The sequence below is a fragment of the Ptychodera flava genome (genome assembly GCF_041260155.1).
Source record: "Ptychodera flava strain L36383 chromosome 23 unlocalized genomic scaffold, AS_Pfla_20210202 Scaffold_23__1_contigs__length_28996876_pilon, whole genome shotgun sequence".
Classification (NCBI taxonomy): Eukaryota; Metazoa; Hemichordata; class Enteropneusta; family Ptychoderidae; genus Ptychodera; species Ptychodera flava.
The window spans coordinates 12,035,046-12,061,392 of record NW_027248277.1 but is presented as its reverse complement, the minus strand read 5'-3'; the positions used below and the strand labels follow the sequence as shown (position 1 = coordinate 12,061,392).

Here is a 26,347-nt window from a genome sequence, read left to right as displayed (position 1 = left end):
CTTATCAATGCTTGTCTGGTCCCCTGCCCCATTTCTACCGCTGGCTGCGCTGCTCAGGATTTAGAGTCAGGTATGGGCTATTGTAGGCATAGTGCAGTGATAACGCTGAATTCATTTCCAACGTAGAGCTGCCTTCGAATTTAGATTTTGTATGCCCATTGTGTAATTTTACCTCCATGGTTTCCCGAACCAAGCATCCCATGTCGACATTGAATGAACAACGAAAAAACATTTAATTTTAAGTCCTTGCCGTACATGCTAAAGGAGGGATACATAGTCTGTCACCACGGTCACCAGGTCACGTCTGAAAAAAACAAAACAAACATAGATAATAATCGTCATTTCAACTCTAAATACCATCGCTGAAGAACAGAGTCGGAGCGGAGACTTACAAGTGAAGCCGTGCAAACAACTTCAACGTTGATAGCATCGATGTCCTATTTTGTGTTTGTTGGGATGTTTCCACACTCTGTATGTTAGATAACATGGCTCACATGGCTTAAAGAGAGGTCAGACAACGGACAGTCAATGTCACTCAGTCATTTTCTTTGTTCATTTCGTGTCGCTGAGACTGCTCTGTCATACGAAAGCTTTCCCAGAGAGAGAGAGAGAGAGAGAGAGAGAGAGAGAGAGAGAGAGAGAGAGAGAGAGAGAGAGAGAGAGAGAGAGAGAGAGAGAGAGAGAGAGAGAGAGAGAGAGAGAAGAGCGCGCCATTCAGAGTACCCTGTAAACTCTCCTGCATATTTTCAAAATGCAATGTAGGATTTTTTAATTTTGGATTGTTTCGTCACAGAGGGCGGGATAGCCATTTTTACAAAATCATATCGTTCTTTGTATTTTTATATCTTGAAACTTTATTATATAATTTGATATTTCATTAACACTGACTCATTTCATTAACACTCTTTACCCTGATTCCTTTCCTAATCAGTCCCTGTGGGCTTGTTCTAGTCCTCTTCTCATTATCTGTCAGCTAGCTTACAAGTCACTGAATCGGTCTGCCAGTGTCTGTAAAACTGTCCAACAGAGAAGCAGTCTTTTACGACACTTAAGTCACTCGTGTTCTAGTTGGAAATATCAAAGAAAATGTCACTCTGGCGTGAACGATTCCTTGAACAAGGCCTCAGGGATAAATAACTATTGAAAACACGTGTCTTTAATCTTTCCATTGAGACCAGTTTGGTCGCAGTGAACAATTTGAGTAATGGAGTGCACACGTCACCGGATGTCAGCTGCGTGAATTTTTATTGGCGTATACGGATTTGGCGGTACTTAAACTTAAACACACGTCTTCTCTGCGACGATTTTGAAATCTAGTAATGAGACGTGACGGTCGTGTGACTGTTCTTAAAAGTGAATCTTTATGCTAGTCGATACATGGCTAGTATAAATCAAAGCGATACTACACCATACGTGTTTAGTTTCCCGGATATTATCTTAACAAATCCTCCCTAATTATAGGATCTTAGTAGACAACAGCAGCCTAGAGGAATGAAAGGATTTATGCAGATAAAATCTACCTCATTAATAGGTAAGTACAATTTTTCGTTGTGTATGACACTGAGCGGTTTCGCATGTGGTGGCAGATCAGTGACCCATATTCAATTGTGTTGTAAGTGCCAGGGACTATCTACCGTAATCTTCCAATTACCCGCTTGTTTACTGTATGTGAGATAATATTTTTTTTGTAATCGATGAAATAAGTGATGAAACCACCCGCATATTGTTAAAGGTTAGCCACGATATAGATTATTTCACTTTTTGATGATTGTCATTCGGATATACATGACACTTTTTCCCCACACAGATTTAGACGTGGTGATTTGTGGTAAATCGGCCATACCAACCACGTCTATAAATTAATGAGTTACTTTCTTGTTTCCGCACAGACTCAAAATCCATTGGAAATATGGGGAATGGTTATTACATCAGATTGATAACCCCCACATGTGGGCAGTGAAGTAATATACTCTTTGTAAGACAGCTACAATTCCGATAAAGCAAGACAAATTTGTTGGCTTCACAAATTTATCTACAAACACAACACTAACGTTCATCAAAGAGGGAAAACAATGCAGACCTAGTAAGCGTGTGTAATGACAGACGAAACACAGTGAGCATGGAGCGTGGAGGTACCAACTTCGCTCCTGGCTCCATGATCGTAGCGAACGACTGACCACGGAGGTACAAGAGAACTTCTTTTACCTCCATTGACTAACATACGCGTGACCGAAAAATAAAACCAAAGAGTTTACTACTTGTATTTACTTCAAGTAATTTTCTACCACGGTACCAACCAATGTGCAATGGTCAGCTATTAGTCCGACGGCCGGTATGAGTAGAGAACACTCGGCTACGCCGACGACGACGACTTGGCTATTGATGAGTAAAATTTTCCCGCCGGAATATGAAGATAGATTCAAATGGTCTAATCAGTATGCCAAAACAACATATTGATTGTGTTATTAATTTACACGAATTAATATTTACTTGTTCATTAAACTTTACTCGGTGAAAGTGAATGACTTAGGCTAGGCCTTGGGTGTACTTGTTAAGATAACATATATCTATCATGTGTGTGTCTTTCCTTCATGAATCAACTGCCATAATTCTGTATTTTGAAGACATTTTGGATTGCTCACTGCAAAGTGAAAAGCAGGACAGCCAATTCAGAAATATGTCTTTATTTGGCTTGAGTCGATGTGTATTTTCTACACATTCCTCATAGATGGTTTGTGTCGAAGTGTTGCATTCTCATTAATGTTTAATGCTTCCCTGGTATCTTTGCAAAGATTTTCGCTGGACGATTTTGAAATCTAGTCATGAGATTTGACGGCTGTCTGTTGTTGTATGACAGCTCAGGAGAGTTATTATTTTATTCTAGTCACAAACAGTGCGAATTAACGAGACATGTCAGCACGATATGCGGTATGCTTTCTGGATTTAATCCTCGTAAACTCTGAACTGAAAAGATATTGGATGTCAATTTCCTGTACAGTTGCTGAAATTGTAGTGTGATTCAACAGCTATCCCCTCAAAATTTTCTAAGTTTCTATTAACACATTTTCCATGATTGGCAATTTTGATTTATATGCACGTTATGTATTTCAATACATAGCGTTTTATCAACACGTTTTCTCTAACAGAAAGGCGAATCCAGAAGTTTTGCTAGAATGAATCTTTATAGTATGTCTCTACATTCGCTACAAATCACCGTCTGTGTCTGACCTGATCTGTTAGCTTATGGTATATATGCAAGATATAATTACAGCAATTTTTGTTAATCTGAATGTTAGTTCAATTTGATATCAATTCTAAGGATGCATAATCTGAGACATAGATAGAACGGATGTCTGCTTCGTGCTAACTGACGATATTTAACATCCTTTTGACCGTTCCACACCGAGTTCAAAGTCACGTGGCTGTCGAAAAAAGAAGACAGTGTGCTGCACGACACCTTCGTTGCTGAGATTTTTTTAAAAAGGTACTCCAATTATAAAAAAATCAGACCTGTGCGACCGTGGGAGTATTATCGTCGTGGGGAAATATAAATTTATCTGAAACCATTAAAAGTACATTAGTCGGACTTTGAATGAAGACAATGGAGCGCCGCAGGACAATGTCAATAGCTACCTTATTGTCGAGATGCACTGAATGTTTTCATCAGACACTTTGTTGCCCGTGGGAAAGCTCTTTGATATATCTTCCCTCGCCGAACTGAAAGAATAGTAATGCAACAATTGTGCAGCCACTTAACAACTTGAAGGCAGAGTGGTGACTCTTCACACTCTACTAGACATAAGCAATGGAAATTTAAGCGCCCTGTAAACAGGATAATTACTGGATCCTATGTTCTTAAACTCTCAATGAATAAGAGATCTTTGTTGATATTTTACCACTCAAATGACAAATAGGACTCTGGCAGAAAAATTTTGGCCCCCCTAAATGTGAGGAAAGTTTACACAGTGCACCGTCATGTTGTCCTATTTTTGTAATTGCAGAGGATCAACACAATTGTCCCAAGTTTATCGCTGTTGTATTGTGAAAAGCTATTCATTCAGGCGTTTGGCGATTTGCATATAAATGCACACCTTTATTACATTTTGGACATGGGACATTGCTCTTCATTGCCAACCTGCGACCCTACACGTAGTTTAGACAAATAATAGCTTGGGGGCTGCCTACATGTCCGTCCCTTTAGGGTGAGTAAGTGTTTCATTGTATTGCTAATAAAGATTTATTCTACCGACCTTGACATCTTTTGTCAACATGCTGCATTATCTGAAGAGTTTGATCGCCTAATGCGCCAAAGCAAGCAAGGTTAAGTTACTAATCTGTGGACGCTGTCACCAGATTATCACCGGATTAACTTTGACAAAGTCAACAACGAACGCGCCAGCAAGGCATAACAGAAGATACCTTGCTGGTGCGTTCGTTGTTGACTTTGTCAAAGTTAATCCGGTGATAATCTGGTGACAGCGTCCACAGATTAGTAATTTACCCGTGCTTGCCTTGGTGCATTAGTCAATCAAATACACCAGATAAGGACGCAACACAGTGACAAAATTTCGCGTAAGATTGTCAAAGGACAAATTCGTGACAAGGGGAAGGAGAAAAAAAGGAAGGTACAAAACCAGTGCTTACATAAGACCAAGACACCAAAGGTTGGCAATATTCTTTATTGGCAATGCATATCATAGTCAACCGTTTTGAAATAAAACAAACCATAGTCAACCGTTTTAAAATAAAACAAACCATAGCAAGAAGAACCCTGTGCTGAGCCTAAGACACCTCTATCCTGCCCCTGGGACGGGACATTTTGTGCAGCCCCTATGGACAAAGGGTGTGCATTCAATGACGCTTACATAGAGCAATGTTAGAGTAGAGCCAAAGTACACGACCAATCAAACATTTTTCTGAACGTGTTGTCCCGTGTAGGTCAAAAAGACATGGCTGAGGATTGTTCTGTGTTTCCATTTCTCCATTTGTTGAACTTTTATAATTATTCACATGTCTACGAGATCGACTATATTCACAGTGCTTATTTATATAATAATTTGAACGTATAGGGTTGCTTTATCCTTAAATAATATATATATTCTTTAACTTCATGCTAAGTCAGAAAGGAGACTGCGGCAAAATGCAGCCTGTAAAACGAAATGTGGCTATGTACTTGTCAGCTTGAATTTTATGTCATGAACGGATTATCAGCCTTCCTTTTTTCATGTTCCCCACCTCGAAAAGTTCGATGGATTGATAATTAGGGAAACACCTTTGACCTTGATTACCCCCCCCCCCTCCCGTAACAGAAGCAAAGAAACAAAACGAGAGACTAGCCCCCAGGTATGGAAATGGCCCATTAGTTGGAACGGCCGAGTATTCTGAGTTATGAAATACATTAAATGGTGTTGAACTTAACACAGCCTATTTTGCTCAAAATCACTTTTTTTACAACGATTCACTTAAATTTTATATAAATTTGTTAATCTAAGATTAAAATATAGGTTTGTTTCACCTTTTAGCATGAAAAGCAGCTGAATGGGAAATTTGAATTTGAATTATTTTACCATCATGCCCTGATGCTGTGACAAGTTGTTTCAGGCAGTGTTTAACTTTGTTTAATGGTACAGAAAAATTTAGGGCGGCCTTGCAGTGTCACCATTGTACAGCTATTGGATGGGCACTACCATTATCTTGAATTCTCATCATAGCTGACAATGCTAATAAACTAGTATTTAACAAAGAGAGCCCTGGCGAATCATTCGATTGATAAGTATGCCATGAAATAAGAGGTACTTCACAAGCCTAAGATGATTCTTGTAATTTATTCAAAGCACAAGGCTGATGGGCCTGATCTACCACTGAACACAACATTCAGAACTAATCTTCAATTCCAGTCTGAAGTTTATGTCAGTGCTCTTCCCTAGGCACACTTTTTTGTCCTCCTCCTATAATTAGCATACTTTGCCCTTGTGTAGGTCTGACATGCGTCTACTTTTCAATGATGCCCCTTCTCTGTTACTTCTCCGTCAATCACAGTATTTCCAGTTTTGTCATACTCTCTCCGCCTTTATGTTTGTCTTTCTTTTTTTATTAAATTGGTGTCTATCTGTCTTTATGTCTTTTTTGTCTGACTGACTGTCTATATGCTTGTGTATCCCCCTTTGCCTCGTTTTCTGTTTTCTTCGACTATTCGACTAGTCTGTCTGTCTGTCTGTCTATCTGTCTACTTACCGACTGACTGACTTTCTGTATGTTTGTGTATCCCCTTCGCCCCTTTCTCTTTTTCGCCAACTATTCGCGTTTCTTTGCATTGATTGATCACACGAGTCATTTGTCACGAAAGAAAAAAAATTGAAACTTATAAAGAGTTAAAAGTGTAGCGAATTCCAAAGGGAATAATATTGATATCTTAATCAGAGTTATATGATTTATAACAAAATTCATTAATATGCAAATGAACCCTTAATTAACTTCATACTACTAAATTATTTTACAACACAGTCAGATATCTGTAGGATCAGTATCTTCAGCAAATTTCATCAGTTATTTTGGAGTTATATGACTAATTGCACAAGTTCCTGAAATATTTAAATGAGTCATTTATTAACTTGACACCGCTCAATGGTTCACGCGACATTTACATATCTATAAGATTGTTATTTGTAGCAGGTATCATCAAGTATGGTGTAGGGATTTCGGGATTATAAAAGCAACAAAACGATTCAGTTAATATGCGTATTAGTAGATAATTGACATCACAGTGACAGTCTCATCATTTGTTCTGCCATTGTCATATGTGAAAAATTTCATGAAATTGTGTGCGGTATTTTCTGATATATGTCCACAATATGATTACTGTCTCCATGGGAAAACATAATATAAAAAATGATAATTCATAACTTCATTAATATGCAAGGCACATTAACCAAACCTAATCAGTTACATGTTGGTGAAACCAAACTGAATTTCCCTCACACATTATTCTTGACATTGTTTACACTCATGAACTCATGCACCACTCACGAGTTGATATCACATCAAACACACATTGACTTTAAAAGTGTTTATACTAAATACATAAAACAAAAATTTATTCTTGATTGTTTGATTGAAAAAGTCAAATTGAACAACTTGATATGAGCTGAAAATGCTCCTGAGTTTCAGTATATTGCAGTTGTCCGTAAGTTGAAACTTCTGCCCTAAGTTTGCAACTTACTTGAAACTGCTAGAATATACATCACGAACAATAGTAAAAATAAAGTAATTTCGAAAATCATTAAGAATACAAATAGGTAATTAGCTGAAATGAAACCACTATTTTTTCAATTGTTGTCATTGTATCACCGCTTGACATAGTAAGAAAAATTGGCATTTGTCATGCCCTTCAAGCTGTATATGCCATACTGTGAAAGCTCATTAAATATGCTCATATCCAGGTGCTTCTGTTGCTTTGAACGTTCACAGTAAGGGATCATAAGGCGTCATTCATTGGTCGTGTCATTTTGTTACTTTGACTTTAATCTTGCTCAGGGGATGTGACATCTTAAACTGCACATAAGTTTGCTGCAGTCAGTGCTGTACAGAATGATCTAGTTAAAAAAACATTGACAGTATACAAAGCACTCTAAAAAGGCCATCGACGCCACGTCAGATCCAGAACACAAGCAAACATAAGCCATAAGAAATCCCCTTTAATGAGCAGAGTGTCCTCGTGTCAACATGTCTGAGTACTGATGGTTTTACCCAAAAAGCGCTTAAAAAGCGCTTAAACATATCTCGAAAAGGAATGCACCACCGTGACCTGAAAAAGCGCTGAGTGTCTTGCCTTTTCTTTCTGGTTGAACAAGGGTGTGTTGAAGCTATTAAGTAGCCTAAGGTTTTTATTCAAATGATCCATTGATGTCAGACCTAAAAGAAAATGCGAAATGCTTTGTACCATCAAGCGAGTTTGAATTATTACGCATCGATATAAGAGGACAAAACCAGTCCATAGGGAACATTAATATGAACGGTATGGGCTTGGTCTGTCAATCGAGGCACGTTTGCGTCCCGATCAGTAATACATACTCATGCATCTATTTGCTGGATCCCACAAAGTTCCATCTCGGAAAACTCGAGCCATGAGATAGTCATCTGTATTAAGTGTCATGCTCTTTCTTATCCATTTTTCAATAGTAGAGTCTTATTGCAGTTTGTACTTTTTAAATTGCTGCACATGTTATAACTCAGTGCACGGGAACCCTGACGTCCTATTATCCTGTCCTGCTTTCACAAATAAGGACAAGTTGTGACCTAAGATTGACCCACTTATCCATTTAATAGCAAAGAGCACATGGCAAAAGAGTCCAGCGTAATGAGCGTTTTTACCCCTAAGCCCTAATACTGGTAAATGTCTATGTACACTCAGAAGATAAAATTCTAGTTATATACGGTGTTTGGCGATGACAGTTAAAAAATAACACATGGAAGCGAGGGCAATATCACGATTTATTGCCTGCCCATGGGATGGTGGTCATGATCGAAATATTGATGATGCCCGAGCCGCAGAAAAATAAACACATATTGTGCCGTTCCACTCATAGGCGTTCAACACTACCTACTATCAGCACATTGTATAGTCATATTCCCAAGGCAAGTTCTTTAAATGCATCAGTGAACTTTTTGGATTTATTGGTCGAAGCCAACTTCAGTAAACCCAACTCTTGCGAGGTCAATTGCTCCTGCCGAAGAGCACACAAAATGACAATCATGAGAGAGTGGGCAAATTGTGAGTTAAGGCTAATTGCAATATTGTAAAAAACTGAGCACAGTGACCTACCTTTTTTTCAAAAGTACAAGACAAATATAAATTAGATACTACTCAAAATTGACAATACTGAAAAGTTAAAATATTCCATCAAATAAATGTTTTTATCTCAGAAATTTTTGTTTTAATAATTGCAAATTTGGTTAAAAAGTAAATAATTCCGTTTAGTCACATATTTTTCTTCATTTAGTCTTTACTGTTCAAAGTTTATAATTTTGTATTATTTTATAAAAAGAATGTTAAAATTAGAAAATCAAGCATGGTGACCCCATCTTCTTTCTTTAATATTTGATTATTTTCATATGCCAGAATTCAACACGTTCCATCTGTTCTTCCATGTGTTGCTCTCTGGCTTGATCTTGTATACAAGTATCTTTCACTGTCATGAGCTTCATTTGATCCAAACTCTTCTTCAACTACCATTTACATCGGAGTCAGAACTATCTCTGTCACTGCTCAGGTATGCAGTGACAGTGACACTGCCCGCAGGGAGTAGCTGTATTAACTTTGATAATTTTGGCAATATTTTTGTTCACTTCATGCAACTGCGTTTTTGTTCTACTCACTACAGCATTCATCTTGCTATCACAGTCTGTGTATGTGTCCCATGCATTTTTATCACTGACAACTGACTGACAGTCTTGACTCTAATTAAATCATCACCTTATACATATTTATGTATACAGGCTTTCTCGAAAAACTGAATATTGTCTTTCAGCATGCTGTAGAGAGACAGCAAGAAACTGCAGCTGATATATTGCATAGAAATATTGCAAAACTCATCAACAGTTGCAGCTTCTGCCCTGGTACTAGGCTCAAGTTTGTTTTTTACGACAAATCATACATGGTTAGAGTTTTTCGAGATAAAAGTCATGAAATGCGACAAAATTGTACTAGATTTAGTTAATTTTTTCCTAACATTACAAAATGTGGATGGCATAAAAATGGTATTCATTTTTCATTGAGTTACTTACAAATACTTGGAATTGGAAAATGTCAAACATAAAAGGGATCCAAAAAATGTTCAAGTCCCCCTCAACTACCCCAAAAATTTCAAAGCCCTCCCTCCCCCCACCTTTTTTTTTGTGAACGCAGCCTTACGAAGCCCTCTGCCAGGAGTTTGGCATCAGTGACAACAGAGACTTCAATAGCAAGAAGAAAGCAAAACGGGGCCTTGGTAGTGGCTACATATATGTCTCCTAAATAGGCTCATTGCTGAGCGAAGGCCCAAAGATCGACGGGCAGGACATTTTTATCAGCCATGACAAACATTTATACACCAAAAACCTCTGTGGCCAGAAACTCTAATTTCCGACTCGGATAGCAAGTCAGCCCCGTACTATTTTTTTCAGAAATGATGGGACAGAAGCGCAGTGCAACTTGTTTGTCCCTGCACCAGGCAGTGAGGAAGCACGAAGAGGATTGATGCAGGCAGGCAAGTCAAGACTGGATGAAAGCATCGTTGTGTACATGTATGTTTACTATGTTCCAGGGATCCAAGCCTGCATATGGAGAACCATCGTTTGCAGGATGGCATGCTTCTGATGCCATGTATGATGCAAGAACCCCTGCTAGGGAAAAGGAAAGTCCCTCGTTCACACAGCCATAGCCTTCCCCTATGTTTGCAGGGGCACTGGTTGAGGGGAGCAAGTCAATAGCAGAACCCGACGATGAACATGAAGCAAAAATGAGCAGAGATTTGGCTGTTACAGTGGCTGTGGGAGGGATGTTTCATTGTTTGCCCTAAAATATGCATCCATCATTATAGGGCACTGGACAAAGACAAGCTCATCTCATGCTTGGAAGACGGACTGGAGGAGTATAAGTAATCATACAAGTCAGGGTGCTGTACAGCATATGTACAGCAAGGGAACATTGATCACCAGTCTTATCATAATCTACGTCGCTATGGAGCTCACATCAGCAGCCTTTGTAGGGCTATTGAGCATGCCGAAAGTGGTCCCTCTGATTTTTCCAGCCCACAAACTCACTCAGAAGTAGAAACTGAAGACGTGCATGAGATACTATGGATCCATGCTCTCCAGAGCTAAACAGGCAGAAGAAGGCGACGGCCAATCCTTTCTTGACAAGATGTATGCTTTTGTGGAGAATTCCATGTTTTTTGCCAATACAGAGAATATCATAAACAATGTCTGTACGTCAGCAAGAACTGGGTAGAACTTGTCTTGGACAACCCAATCGTCTTGGTTGTTCTAACAGAGGAACTTGATTTTCAGAATGAACTTACCCACTTGAGGAGCGGCAAGTAGCCAAACTGCCCTTTTGTCTATCATGCGAGCATCAAGGGAGTGTCGACCATCCCTAATATACATACCATAAGCGATTTCAAGGATACCAATGTCAAGTGGGTCCTCGTTTTAACCCCCCAGGAAGAGAAGATAATGGTGGCGTCATCGACCTCAAATTCGCAAGGACCTCAACCCACTTGTCGGTTATATGCCTCGATGGATGGAAGACCTTGCTACCGAGGTCGATAAACTGCTGTCCCTCTGGCACCAGGCCAGGCATTTCTGCAAGAATATCTTCCATTAGGTCTTCAATAGTGGCCATATTGTCAATGGGGTATATCAGTTGCACTTATTTTCTCTAACTAAATGGGTTTTTGGACTACAAGAATGTACGGATTTTTCAAAATGGGTTTGGCTATAAGTGGCTATTTGTTTAGTATACAGTAGCAAGGATATCTCTATATGAGTGCTCAGACTACAAGAAGCTATCGATTTGGTATGCATGTTGCAAGGCTTTCTTTACATGGGGTCGGAATATGAGAAGCTACGGATATTTTAAATGAACGTCTGGACTACAGGAGGCTTAGCCTCTACCAGACTACATTTCTTTTTGACAGCTTTCTCAAAAACTACATGCTTGTAATAAATGTTATCTTGACTACAGGCCAGGCAAACATGTATTACGCTCTAAACACCCTTCTCACAAGACCTACAAGGCAATGGAATTTTGCTTTCTTTATGGATCCTGGCAAAGTGAATCTTGTGATATTTTTTGCAGCCGCTGTTCGCCAAAGCCTTGGTCTTCCCGACTTTCAACCACTTACACTTGTTATGGTCATGCATATTGCAACATGTTTACCTGATGAATACTTTAGCCGACAGGCTTATATAAAGGACAGTCCAGCCAACAATATGACACCATTGCTACGATGATTTGTTTGCCATGGATACTGCGTTCCAGCTTGAACACGTGCTCTTAGAGCCCTGGCAGGTGAAAGTTGTTTGGCCCTCCCGGAACTCCCAATATGCTTGCATGGTCAAATTTCTAGGAGCGTTGTAGGGAGCGTTTTTGCAGCGGGTATCAAAGGTCCACTAGCACCCCCCCCCCCCTGCAAGAGACAGGCGTGGGGTACATAAGAAAGCAGGGAACAGGGGTGTGCTGGGAGGATAAAAGTGCATTTATCCCTACCATAAACATTGCGTGGAGCATGTTTTAGAGAATAAATAGTCCATTTGACTCTCCCTGCTGCCGCAGAGTATTTTGTGCGATGACGATGACCCTTTACAGAAGACGGACGCCAGATTGCAATCCAAAGGACTGATGTACATTACGTCTATCATTGAGGAGCAATGGCTGATGCTATCTGACTAAACTCTGTGAGAGTTTCTGAAAAACGACTATATATCTATGATGCTTTTTAAGGTATTCTAATTTCTTTTCAGTTAATTTAGTAGTTTTTTTAACTCTGTTGCTTGCAAATCTCTCTCAAAATCTATTGAAGCTTTGACATGACATACGATGATGTAATCATAAAAATTATGAAAATGCAATGGTGGCAAACTTGCCGTCTAAAACCTCATTCTTATCGTAAGTAAGTGTATTAGTGAGCAACTTGTTGCCGCATTTGGCATACTACTGCACGAGCTAATATCACACCAGGGTCGAGACCATAAGCTATGTAATTTCAGTAAAGTGACAGTTCACTGTTGGTAGATCATCGATTTAGGATGAATGTATTTTAAAGATACTCACCTTTGTCACAGGTGTTGACAGCCTCGCTTGCTACTTGTGCGTTGGTGTAGTACGTGCCACAGAATTGACCCATGACTCAAAAAGCTGCCAGCATCAGCAGCGCGTCCACTACTGGATGCTCCCGAATGGCGTTATATGTTTTATCCAAAATGTCAATGTATTAGTGCTTTACATGATTTTCCATTTTCAGATAATTAAGTAACTTTAGTATTTTAAGGCTTGGAAATTTTGCTCGAAATGAAAACTTTTAGGGCTTGCCATTATACATAATGACGTAATCAAAAAGAATAAAGGTATTGCAATGACAACAACCATGCTGTAAAGAATTTGTTCTTATCCTACTCTACTGACACACCCTTGTCAGTGAGTGGCTTGCAGCTTTCTTCGACGGCCTGCCTTGCCAGCTATTACGCACATATGCATGTATGATTCCATAGTTAGCGTTTATAAGTTTAACCAGGTGCCAAACAATATGGTTGTCAGTCAGCCAAGAAACAGTACTTATAAACGAAACCGTCAAAAAACAGTAAATGAAACTGGTCCTTAATAGTCATACAATATAGAATGAGATGGTTTATTAAAAACTGAAGACTGAAAATCAAAACGCATCAATAAAATATCAGACTACCATGAGCAATGTGGCGCTTATATGATAGGCGGATATGTGGCGGCGTCTGGCATCCAGTGTCTAGCATCAATGAACTTTTTACACAAGTTTCTTCTTAAAACGGAGGTGAGATTCCTTTAATATTTGGTTGACAGGTCCCCACTGATGACTTGAGTTAGAAGTGGCCAAGCTGTGGTGAAATATGGACATTTATATTAGTAAGGTATTTTGTCACTATTTGTCGAAAGTCATCTTCTGATAAACGGCTTGTTAACAGCTTTTTATATTTTGTATACAGATTCCAAAGGATGACCTTATTTAAATTTGTTCAAGTCGTGATGAAATATGTAAATTTTTATTTTAAGGCAATTTTTGTAATTTTGGTCAAAATATTAAATTCTCAAACGTACCACTCTGATTGCTTTCATATACGGTTTGTAGGCTCCCAGGGGTTATCTGAATGTGATATATTTAAATTTATGATGAAATCTGCGATTTTGTATTTTGGGGCACTATTTGCCATTTTTGGTCAAAAAATTGTTTCTCAAAAACTACTCATCTGATAGCTTAATTATTTGGTAGACGTGTTGTTAGCGATGATCATAATGTTGCATGTTTAAATTATAATGAAATCTAAAATTTTGGATTTTTCAGGTGTTTTTGCCAGTTTTGGTCAGATCATCCTTAAATAAGCTATCAAAGACTTCGAACTTCATCAACACATGTGTCACAAATAATTATTCTTTATTTAGCACAGCAGGGCTCTATCCGCCGTTAGGTCGCTTTTTATCCTTGAGCGGCACTTCTTTGACATATGTTCGATGTTTCACATTATTGCTTTATGATCTGCCGCCTGATGGGGCTCATTTTAAAGCTCTAAGATTAGAGAAATCGTTAGATTTCGAAATTCGACAACTTAATTTTTCCCATATAGTTAACACAGAGATGGCGGCTATTGATGTCAAATATCATTAATTATTGGTTAATTTGTTTCTCTAATACCAAACTTGGTATGATGACTGTTACGTGAAAGAAAACGAACGAAAGGTGAACTCTGCAGTTTCCGTATAAAACGAAATTTATTTCGAAAAATAGAACTAATCGCCTAGTCAAGGTATATAACACAAACTGTAAAAGTGTCCAGGCTACTTATCTCAGCTAGGACGGCTAACCTTCAGTCTCAGAGTTTTATCAGTCTGTCGGATGATGAACAGTCCTTTGGCTTGCAGGCTTGAAGTTGCACAAAGTCCACAGTATAAATCCAGCGTGGCAGTGAAGGTTTTGAAAACTCTTGAAATTAATACTGCTGGAGTTTCCAAAGACTTGAAGTAACACGCAAGAGACACGATCCCAAAATGTCTGACTGCAAGCTGTGCCCCGCCCCCTATTTATACCCATGTGCATATATAACAGCATATAAGAACAATCTAGAACTTTCATTGAAATGCTAATTACTGTTCTAAAATTATCTCACTTACATCTCTCTCTTATCTCTAATTAAATTTTCAGAACATTCAAAACATGACTAATTGAATTAAAGGTTGTGAGGTCATGAAGGACAGTGACCTTGAGAATGTTCCAGACTAATTAAACTCAGGTCACGATGAGTGTGGGGGAAAATGACCTACATAACAATGACCCCTAAAATTTGTTCTTTATTTGGTAAGAGAATGGGTGAAAGTTTCATTAAGGAAAGCTTGAGCAAAAGTTTGAAACTTGTTCGTACTACCTTAAATAGCACACTGTGTGCCTCTTAGGGAGCCAACATATTTAATTCCGTACAGTACAGATAGGTAGATGAATGGTACATTCCTTTGAAAATACATTGTTTCGATAAAGCGACTTTTGAACGGTAAAAAAGGCTAAAGGTAAACTGTAATTAGGGCAACAGACACAACGTGATTTTTAAGATTCAATTCAACGCTGTAGTGATTATTTCTTAACTAGATAAGAGTATTATTAAATCATGTTTAAAAAAAATTAACAACAAAACATTAAACCAAACACCGAGACCTTAAAAACTGCAAGTTACATTGACTAACTACACAGGGTAACGTTTTGTTGATTTTCGAAAGTTGCAGTTGCAAAACCCTGATAGACCCCTGATTAAATCATATATGCAAGCACTACTCACTCCTAGGCTAAGAAACCCTAAACACGTCAAGATTTTAGAAATTCAAAATGTATTCAAGTATGGGTTTACAGTGAATTTACAAAAACGTTCTTTCCAACTGTCATGTGAGGATGAGTTAACAACCATTTAGAAATAATATTAAATGATTATAATGTTTCTAAGTGACGTGCAAAGCTCTATTAACAACTCTTTCTAGCGTCCATATTTATCCCTGCACCATACCCTGACGTTTTATAGGTCACGTTACCAGGCACTTGTCTTGAATTCTGTTGAAACTTAAAACATCTTCTCAAAATGAGATTTCATATGAACTTTAAAATTTTCACATGACATCAGCTACTTAAATACTTTTTCAGTTTGCAAGTAGCGTAACAATCTAACTCAGCGTTTTGTGATAGTGCTTGATTTCACTGCTTTCTTCATACTTGGCGTTGGCATATCCTTGAAATCTTTAAAACTGTTCTTTCTTTAACGAACGATTTTTACAGTGTAATTTGTTATGCATTAACTTCTCAGTTTGCGAGTTAATAAATGATATGTCGAGTGGTTCGGCCACAGTAGGCATACGTCATTGTGTTCCCGTTATTTATTATCCTAACAGCCATTTGTCGGCTACCTACGAGGGCTAGAGGGTTGCTGTTAGCAAAATTGACTCAACATGGGACCAGAAATTGTCACATATACCGGTTGATATATGACTTATTTTGACACTTTGCTTATTAACATAAGTCTGCTGATGTGATCAGAAAACTACTCTGTCAAAATCTTTTGGCAAAGAAATGGCAAAAGCGATTGTAGGCTACAACACAAATATGGATTCCTTTGTCACCTTGTCCGGTTTGTAGTATCCACCCTGATAAAACATATTAAAGGCTGATAATGCGTTTTAGCATACCCGTTTAACAAAATACGTATCGCCGATGAATCATGAATTTAAGTTTGCCTGAGCTTCCAAGGCATATACAATTCCACCGACATCGAAATTTCTCTCACATTTTTTAAACGTTACTGTATAAATACAAATACTGATCAAACTTCATTCTAAATAAGTGTTGCTACATCATTTTGATAATTTGGAAACATGAAAAGCAACATATGATTTTGGAGAACTTTCTATCTGTTATCTGCAATAATCTGAAAGAATGTGAATAACTAAATTTCATGGTTATTATTCAGTTGTATTTTCGTTTATCTGCATTCTGCTGGTTGACGAACTGCGGTACCCAAGGCAATTCATCTGGGACGATTCCGAGACGATTCTCACGACACCAATGACCTCAAACATATTCAAACACGAATTGACATTCTAAAAGTAAGTCGTGCGTGGGTTTCATGAAAGATAAATTGTTCTTTGAGTAGTTATTAGGCGAGAATATTTACGCAACCATTCAAAGACCATAATATGTGACTGTACGGTTTTTCGTCAACATTCTGTTTTCCCATACAGCAAACACATCCCTGGAGAGAGGGGCGTAGCTATGCTTTGATTGGTTATTCTGACCTCAGATTGTTTGGAATGTTCAGTAAACAAACACTTACTTGGATCAGTCGTTGAGGCCTAACAAAATAAATTGTGCTGTTCCGATAACCGGACCTACCCTTTTTCTTTACCTGCCGACCCTAAACTTTTTAGAGCTACTTAAACACGGGATTAAAAAATAAGAAAGAAAACCCGTAAAATCACGCGTTAGTTACTTGGGATTTGAATTTTGCTTGAACGAGAATGTCTTTTTAATTTACGTTTTTTTTTTCCTTTTGATAGTATGATACATTTTTCAGGAATTGTTGTGGCCAGTGTTTGACCACCCTGAAGCCCTGAAAATGCATATTTAAAAATAGAAATACTTTGGCAAAATTCCTGCCAACATATCTACCCTATTTTTGAAAACCATGTTATCGGAACAGTGCATTTTTTTTGCCTTAAATTGACGCTTTGGAATATTCTTATGAGGCAAAGGACATCGCCGAAGAGCGACGAGTAGCGACATTCAAAGGAAGTGACGCCAACGCCTCTCCTTATATTGTTTGAATAGAACAATGACCTAATCTGGTAGACAGCCAAAGTGGACTCCCTAACTGTGTACCTAAACCCATAGCCAATGAAAGTCGTCCGTATATGACTACATACTCGTTTTGACCAATGGCTGCAAGTCAATTGAAAGCTTCAGTCGTTGCCATGCAAAATGTATAAAGCATGTCTCACATCAATGTTTGTACCACTGGCGCATAGGACAAAGCCGACAGTGTCATAGGCTACTCAAGAAAACTTCAGTTGTAACAGAAACTTTCAGGTAAGCCTTTAAATTACAGGTTATGATACCGTCTTAGCGTCATGCGATTGAAGCTTTAAATAAATATCTTAATCATAAAACTCTAGAAAAGTAATGGTTTTATCAAGAATACCTAAAGTTTACAAGAATTGCGAGCTTGTTTTCTCGCTGTTTATTCAATCGAATTTTAAAACCACCACACTGTAAGGGAGGTACATATGGTAGATATAATAATTAAGACAACTTTTGTGATCGAAATTAGAATAATATATTCAAAGGTATTTGTTAGTCATTCAATACTTTGAACCCTTCAGTGTGTCTGTAAATACATACGTCTTGCAGTTTAACGTGAACTTGAAGCGTATCTCTAGATATGTGCAATCATACGTTATTACAATTGCTAAGCTGACTACGATGACACTATCCAACAATAATCACGGGTTAACGTAGAATCAAATTTAATAAAATGTCAAGGTGCAGATTCAGTTGGCATTTGAAATAGATGTCTGAACACTGTGCACTGACTCTTGGCACAAATTTTCGACAACAGATGTAACGAGTGCCGTGGACGACGGTTCTTTCTCTTGAGCTCAACGCGCGGTCGCTATAGTCGCCGAATCCAGTGACGGATATGCCCAACGATACATAACACATCGACACAAAATTGCAACACGGAGCGAGAAATAACAGTTTGCTGGCAATTTCAACTAAAAAGTACGAGACAAATGTCGTTTCAACCGACCAAAGGCATCGATGAATAAAACCGCTTTTCAGGGAAAATCTCCAAAATTGATTATATTTTTACTTTTTGGCTCCGAAAATTTTATTGTCATACATGTGACCAGTTATCAGTAATTTTACTTATTTTAGTTATTAGAAATGAGTCGTAAATGATTTGAACGGAAATAACGTCATATAGTTGCAATGTCGCTTTTCCCTCCTCCATTCTCGCCATGTCATTGTAATAGTTTTATTGTCTTTACTTTAGTTTTTCCTGTGTATTAACTGAAGTGTCGTATTCATTTCAGATTTTTCCCGGGTATATCTTCCAGGTTATGTGTGACTCTGACTTCCCGCGTTTCTCTCTAATTCTCTGCACTTCTTTATCTAGATTTCCATTTCCCCGTTCTTTCTACCTGCTATCACCGTAATGATAGTAGTCTTCAGTTTTCCTATCTTATATACCTTCCGGTGCATCTATCTTCACAACAGCTTCGTCTCTTGTCAGTTGCTTTCTATTTGACTCTCTTATTAGTCTATCTCTCTGTCACAATTGCTGTCTATCTATTGGTTTCTGTCTGTCTCTTTCTGTCCCTGTCCTTTAAATGAGGGCAAATTGCGATCAGGCTTATTTAAGATAAAATCTGAACTTGCTGCATTTGTAATACACGAAACGAGCTCTGCTTTGACATCACATTTCATCAAGTGCTGTTGCACTAGATTTGTATATTGATAAGGGCCCTGTCACACCCTGTCGATTTATCCAGCGTATAAAAATCAAAATTCTCCAAAACGCTGGCTAACGATGTATTTTTCAATTTAGGGCGTATTTATAGCGTATTCATAACGTAATCATAGGCTAAAATACGTCTTGGGAGCGCTAGACAATTATCAGGACGCATTTCGACTTATGAGTAAACTTAACTTACAGGTAACGTGTGTCGACGAACGCATAACCTCCCTACAACTTATGACCCGTGTACGCGTGCGGGACGTATGGGCCACACGCTGGCATACGGTGACGTCGAAAACTTTCGACCTTTCCTTACACGATGTATACCTGTCCGCTTCAGCATGCGCTTAACTTATACAAAACTTACCCATAACGTATTCAACGTACGCCCTGCGTATTCGCCAAATTTTCGTTACGTTGGCATACGATGGCTTAATCGTCAAGGTATAACAGGGCCATAAAAGTTCGGTCACAGCTAGATTTTCGCATTTGCACCTGGTCATTTTTGGACTTCAAACACATTTTCAGTCATTACGAAAAGTAAAATTTCAACCAAAATGTTCTGCGAATACATTTTACCATTTCGCGAACTGCTTACGTCCATCAAAATCAATTAATAGTGTAGAAGCTGATCTGCGTCGATTCATTCATTTTTAGACATACTGCGTTATTTTAAAGTTGCAATATGGATCAAAATTGTCGATTGTTTTTCGTAAAACTAAAGCAAATAGACCATACTACGTTTAAGCACTCTTCCTCGCTAAGCCTCTGACCAATCCCGGCACACAAACACGTTTGTGCGGTGCTTATCTGACAAAACGTGATTATCTGACGAAATAACTAATTACTGCTTGTAGCCTTACTCATTTGTGGAAAGTAATCCTTCACACAATACTTCACCTGTCATAACACACGAATGAAATCGTAATTAAAGCAGTATAAAATAGCTAACATCACAAAATGACCATATAATAGTTATAAAATACAGTAAATTGCGATGATTGCGTAAAATTACCAAGCCCCTCGTATGTATCCCACGATTAACACAAGGGTAGGGGAGAGCGCCCCACGGTCACATGAGGTCGCCTGCCGTCACGGTGGCGCGAGTATCAAAATCATCACATTGGCAAGCAGAGTTCTTCTTGCTTTTGTTTTTCATCACCTTCTTCGATCGCTAATTTTGACATTTGAGTACATAAATTATACTCAATAAACATGAAAGTGGATGATAAGAAAAGCACCTACATGTAGTGTCTCATTCTCAACATGAAGCTAACTCACGACAGTGAGCGATCCCGGCCGAAGCAAGAACAACCATAGCATGTAAACAATTTGAGAATAGTTTACAGATACTTCGCATTAAGGTTAAATCGGCACACTCCGTGTACATGTACTGTAGCACTGGGTACGATGCTGTGTTGCCGGCGGGAGCACACTGCATGGTACGCAGGGCAACATGTACCGTATTGATTCACTAAATGGCGGCGAAGAAGTGCGCTGGCTATGTGACTCCCTGAGCTATTGGTGAAAAGAGTTTTGTCAGATAAGAACGTTTTGTCAGATAGGTGCCGTACACACGTTCATTTAGATATGTTGAGAGAAGCTGTTTTTTTCTCTCAAAACAAAACCATTGGCGTTTTCTGCTGTGTACATGACAAGTACTACCAAGATTGATGACGTCTCCATAGAGTGCACATTGGAAGGGCGATGTTGACACAATAACAGAACTTGACATATATAATGAATAAATCATTGAAAATTTTGCGTTTGCCTAACTTTGGTAGCGTTATAATGTTTCGGAAATGCACGTATATCGATATGATAAAGTACAGCTCTACAAATGATTGTGTGATCGATTTTTCTCACCGATACATCAGCGCCGCGCCCGTATGCACAGTACTGTGTATGTTCGATCGAGCGTCCACGTACGCCTTTCTGTTGTGTTCACCGCGTGCCTGACAGCGTTTCGGCAATCCTGTCCTCTATGCATGCTGTTACATTTTTCATATTACAATGTAAAAGGCGAGTTATCTGCACTGTATATTTATTTGTCAGCTCTGTACAGTTCAGTATCACCCGCCACTGCAGAAGATCGGCAACTGACTGTCTTGCCCTCAGTCTGGTCTTGCATAGCCATGTCAGCGTGTCGACGCGTCGTAAATGAGACCATTGATGATGGAGACTGCAGTTGTTCTTTGTTTCCGAAAAAATGCCTCTGTAACCTGAAGGATTACACATTTTAAATGAATGCTAACGGATCTAAGTGATTTGTTAGCTCTATTGAATAATCAACTATTTCCTTGCGGAAGGACTATGGCCCGGTTCACATTACAGATCGTCGGGTCCGCACGGTGTTGGTAGGTCGGCGTTGCATATTAGTCGTTCCGGGAGACTATAGGGTCCTTGCCCGAGGAAACACCACTCATGCCACTGGCAAGCGAAGTTGATCATCAAACGGAACTGCCGTTATAAACGCCACCTGCACTCGCCATATATTAAGTTTGAATTCGTCTGCTAACTCCGATTAGAAATGGACTTAAAACTTTAGATTGAGTAGTCATCAAAATCGCATTTAATGCCCGAAATGCTTGCTCAGGATATCATTGAGACTACACTGAGACGAGGTGAAATGGCTGGGTTAGCAAAAAAGCCATGCTGATATTATTATTGAAACTGCACTGGCAGATTCAACAGACCTTCGTCTTCTCGAGGGTCTATGATTCGACTTCTTGCCAGTATCAATCGATTAAAAACCTCGCTGGGCCCTACATCGACGCAGATTGCCGGCACCCGCGTCAGTTGTTGTCAGTGCATCTAAAAAATTAACTCGTGCTTTCGCACTCTCCCTCGAGTATTCGGCCAGTGGCTCGGCGGGGAAAGCATAATACACAGTGGTAACGCTGGTGTTTTCGCGAGAAACTGTAGACACAGTCTGCCTCCCTCACGTGCTGCACTAGTCGCTTGTCACTCTTTTTCTGGTTTCATCTTTCAATCTGACCAAATAATGTTTATTTCGCCGACATTTTTTGGCTGATTTCTTCCGTTTTTACTAGACTGAGTAAGTCAGCAGAGACCCAGGGCGCGGGCAGAGGCCTTCCTGACCGCTTGCCCGTGGGAAGGCTCGGCATGTATCGACACGATGTTGCGATTTCGCAACAGTTACCATGCACCAAATACGCATGTGTACATATTCAAATAGTAGAAATGACGTTTCTAATTATGTGCTTTACTCTCGCAAACAGCCTACGTATCAAAACAGCAATTTATTTGGTAATTAAATCAATTTACTCAAATTAGAGTCATCCCCGTGTTCCTGTTAATAAACGAATCTGCAAATGATAATTGCTACGGATTTTCTATAAAGTTAAATGGCCGAAATATGAAGGTCAATGCTGATTTATATTGCAACTTTAACACATGACTAAGTTGTCGGTAACATATATCATTATATTACTGGAGCTGGGGCTTTGCGAGTTTAAATACGTCATTACCGGGATTTAATTTTACCAATGATAATCCTAGCATATGGATTATCAATGTTTCATAGTCCGCCTGTACTTTGACTTAGAGCGAAGTAACCAATCTACGTTTTTATGACCAAAAGTGTTTTTGCATCTTGAACACTACTTTCCGTAGCAAAGATCCAATGGCGGACAATGACGTATTTTGCTGTTGCTCTGTACTGCCTATAAAAGGGAGGGTATTCCTCTTTTCTTTCAATTGCATTCTTGGGGCCAAAGTCTACAGGCATTTAGTTTAGCTTGTTTTTACAAGTCCGTCATCATCTAATATAGGTATTCAGTTTGATGATATTAGATTTGTTAACTTACATAGCTTGTCATATTTGATCAAAGTAGACAGAGTGATGGCGAATTTTTTAAATCACAGATAGAATAATATTTTACAAATTATATTCCAATCATGATCATCCCATGAATATTGACAGTTTACGTGGAATTCCATTCATTTTCAGAGTACTATAACATCACAGAGAATGAAGACCGTCGGCCTTTCCGTGCTGTTATTTACTCTGGTCTTTGCTAGATTGTCTCAAGCTGGTAGGTCCACAGTTTCTCTAAAAATTCACTTGACAACTATGTATGCCAATGACATCATTCATTTTGTCGCGTAAATAGGTGACGATAATTCTAAACTTGTACGAATGTCATAGTAAAAGATCAATGAATGTCAAGACAACGTATCAGCTTTTCATTACATGCTACCGTCCAGGATATAGTCAACAGCCAGTAAAACAAATTGTGTTGCTTTTTTGTTTGTTTGTTTTTTGTATTTAACATATTATTGGGTTACTTGAGGTTTACAGAAAGGTCGTTAACCAATTGTAACAAGAGTGTATTTTACATGTCACATGGTTATCTTGTAGTAACAGTAGTTAGAGGTCATAAAAAAACTTTGAATTTCATATTCCTAACAAAAGAATAAGTTGAACTCTCATCTTAAGAAATGGGCACATTTTTATAGATTATTATAAGGTTTGTTTTTTTGTTTTTCCCTTACGAGTATGTCAACTTGATATTCCTTTTATTTAAAAGTACAAGACCTGTATTATAACCAACAAAAGACATGTTGCGTTACTTGAAGTTTGTTTATTCTTTCTTCACTTGCATACCTTTCACCTGTGTACTTACTGGGGAATTGAGCTCACTCACTTTCGTATTTACATACTCGTACATTTAATTTCTAGTTTTCTTGAAACGATCGACTGAACAAACATTTCTTTGTCTTCATTCGTTGACTAACCAAATATAACGACAAATTGTCTCTTTGTTTCAGCACTGACCATCAAGGCGGCATCATTCAGTGTGACAGGGCCATCTCCCTACACACTAAAGGTGTCAGAAGGCACTGAAATAACTTTTGACATCACCTTCGAGAATGATGACACCGGTGGAACTGACGATGTTACAGACTTAAAGCTGTTTCTATCGGATAATGCCGATTTAAGCGCTGCCACAAAAATGGTTGAGGTGGCTGACAAAGACGCAATCACTGGTATTACGTTTCCTGCCACAGTACCCGTCGCAAGAGATGCCCCTCCAATTGAAAAGGGAGAAAAGGCTGAAACAGGCGCTAAAGCAACTATCACCATTCCCAGTGCAGCAGATTGTCCAGACTTTGTCCAACTCGTTGCTCAGATCTCACCTGGGGATGATACTCAAGCTATTGACATTACAGGAAAGACAGATTGCCCAACACCAGCACCACGTAAGATACAAAATATTATGTTATTTGATGAGTTCGAAATTACGGGAAACCACCCTACATAAACAAAAATACGTATTAGTTGTAGGAAGCTTGTAAATTAGCAATTATGAGTTTTTAAATAGCAAAATAGCTACATCATCTTATGCCAGCTTATTCTTAGAGATAGCCCGTATCTCAAGTTCCGTTTCACTCCCTTGATGTGGATTCTTGCAACTGTGTATGCCTGTAATAATGGCTTTCTTCTGATTATTCTCTGACATTTTAATAAGTTTGACTTTTCCATCAGCTTCAGAATCACCAGACACAAGCCAAGCTGATATGGAAACGACATGTAAGTGAAATATTTGTAATTCTACTGAAGTTGCAATTGACTAGGGACGTTTTTCATGATCTTAAAAATTATAAGTGAATGTGTGCTGGAAAAATGCAATATTTGAAACAGAACCATCAATCAGTAAATCTCGGGTACGGAGTCATTCTGCAAACTGCCTCCGCCAAGAGCGGTGAAAAACCTTATTTACGTCATCCGTAGCAAATTCACTGTCATTGTCCTGATAACATACCAGAATTGTTTTGCTTAAATTCGCACAATGACATATCCTTACGCTAACATCGCTAAACAATGTTTATACAAGACATGAAGAAGGTGCTTGCGTTGCTAAAAACGATTAAGAAACGAAATATTTATGATTATATCATATGTTTTTCTTTCTGTAGCTGACCCTTGCGACGATGGATGTCACCATGTGTGCAGTGTCATGCTGATACTGGCTGTAATGATCCTGAATGTGATTATTTCTATTGCCTAAACATAACCGTAAGCTCTTAATTAATTAAAAAGCTCGTAATTGATTAATTAATTAATTTACCATCCCTTTATTCATTGAATAATGTTCTGATAAATTATTTTATGGCCTTGATAAGACGGTATATCAAACAACACTAAATCTTTTTATACAATGTGTTCTACACATATATCCGAGTCAACAATCCAATTATTGGATTTTTCATTCCAAAGGTCAACCAAAGGTGAAATTTGTCATTTGATTGCCGATTTACACTTTTTGTACACACCGACACTCTAAACATTACCTACCGTTTTACTTATTAATTTTTCTTTGTCAGATTTGCAATTGGTATAAAGAAACACAACTCAGAAGAAACACGACTCAGAGATGAACCGCGTTGTTAATATCATAGGGTCCTCAGTCTCCGATGATATTGATGATGATGATGATGATGATGATGATGATGATGATTAAATATTTAAAAATGGAGAAAAATAAATATATATTTGGATTCTGTAAATTTGTTGTTGTTGTTTTGTTATTATTGTTGTTGTTGATATTATTTTCCGAAAAGAACAAAGTATGCGCTGCAAAATTCAATACAGCCGAACCAGACATATGTGCTGCAAAATTCAATACAGCCTAACTTTACCCAAGGGATGTCACTTCATTGCCACACACCTTTTTTTCCATCGCCAAAAATGCTCCAACAAAAGTGGGAGGGTAATGAAGCATAAGGGAATGTGGAGTATTAAACTATATGTGTAAAATACAGGCAGAAGATATACTTATTAGCATAGAAAAGACCGCCTATTTTTTGACGTCATCACATTCCTGTCAGGAGCAATTAGACGCTCCCTCGCAGCTCGCGGCTTCGCCGCTTGTGTCGCACTTCGGCCGATCTGGCGCAATCGCAGTTTCGATGTTTGGTGCGTAAGACCATACACAGGTGAGCACAGCCATGTCAGCTGTGACCTAGCCATGACTTCATAACACAAGTGCATGAATTCCTGTCGAATAGTCCTATAGTTCTTTGCCTGTGTCAGTTTGAGATAACA

The 26,347-nt window shown here is 38.6% G+C and overlaps 1 protein-coding gene across 2 annotated transcripts; it reads left to right on the top strand.

The window, feature by feature from the left end:
- The first annotated feature begins 1,295 nt into the window (after positions 1 to 1,295).
- Positions 1,296 to 25,773, top strand: LOC139123939 (uncharacterized). Of its 2 annotated transcripts, none has more exons than XM_070690088.1 (6): positions 1,296 to 1,531; positions 23,249 to 23,333; positions 24,070 to 24,501; positions 24,788 to 24,832; positions 25,219 to 25,318; positions 25,627 to 25,773. In XM_070690088.1, exons 2-5 carry the CDS (start codon positions 23,270 to 23,272, stop codon positions 25,308 to 25,310), a joined length of 633 nt encoding a protein of 210 aa, XP_070546189.1. In that variant the 5' UTR covers positions 1,296 to 1,531; positions 23,249 to 23,269; the 3' UTR covers positions 25,311 to 25,318; positions 25,627 to 25,773. The 2 variants fall into 2 exon arrangements, with proteins under 2 accessions (XP_070546189.1, XP_070546188.1); XM_070690087.1 differs by lacking the exon at positions 1,296 to 1,531 and adding an exon at positions 17,768 to 17,843.
- The last annotated feature ends 574 nt before the right edge of the window (positions 25,774 to 26,347 follow it).

Bases quoted from the DNA above. Each gene is read 5' to 3' on its own strand.
- LOC139123939 (XM_070690088.1), top strand. From the start codon at position 23,270: ATGAAGACCGTCGGCCTTTCCGTGCTGTTATTTACTCTGGTCTTTGCT. The intron at 23,334-24,069 runs GTAGGTCCACAG...TCTTTGTTTCAG, and splicing joins TGCTAGATTGTCTCAAGCTG to CACTGACCATCAAGGCGGCA. The intron at 24,502-24,787 runs GTAAGATACAAA...CTTTTCCATCAG, and splicing joins TTGCCCAACACCAGCACCAC to CTTCAGAATCACCAGACACA.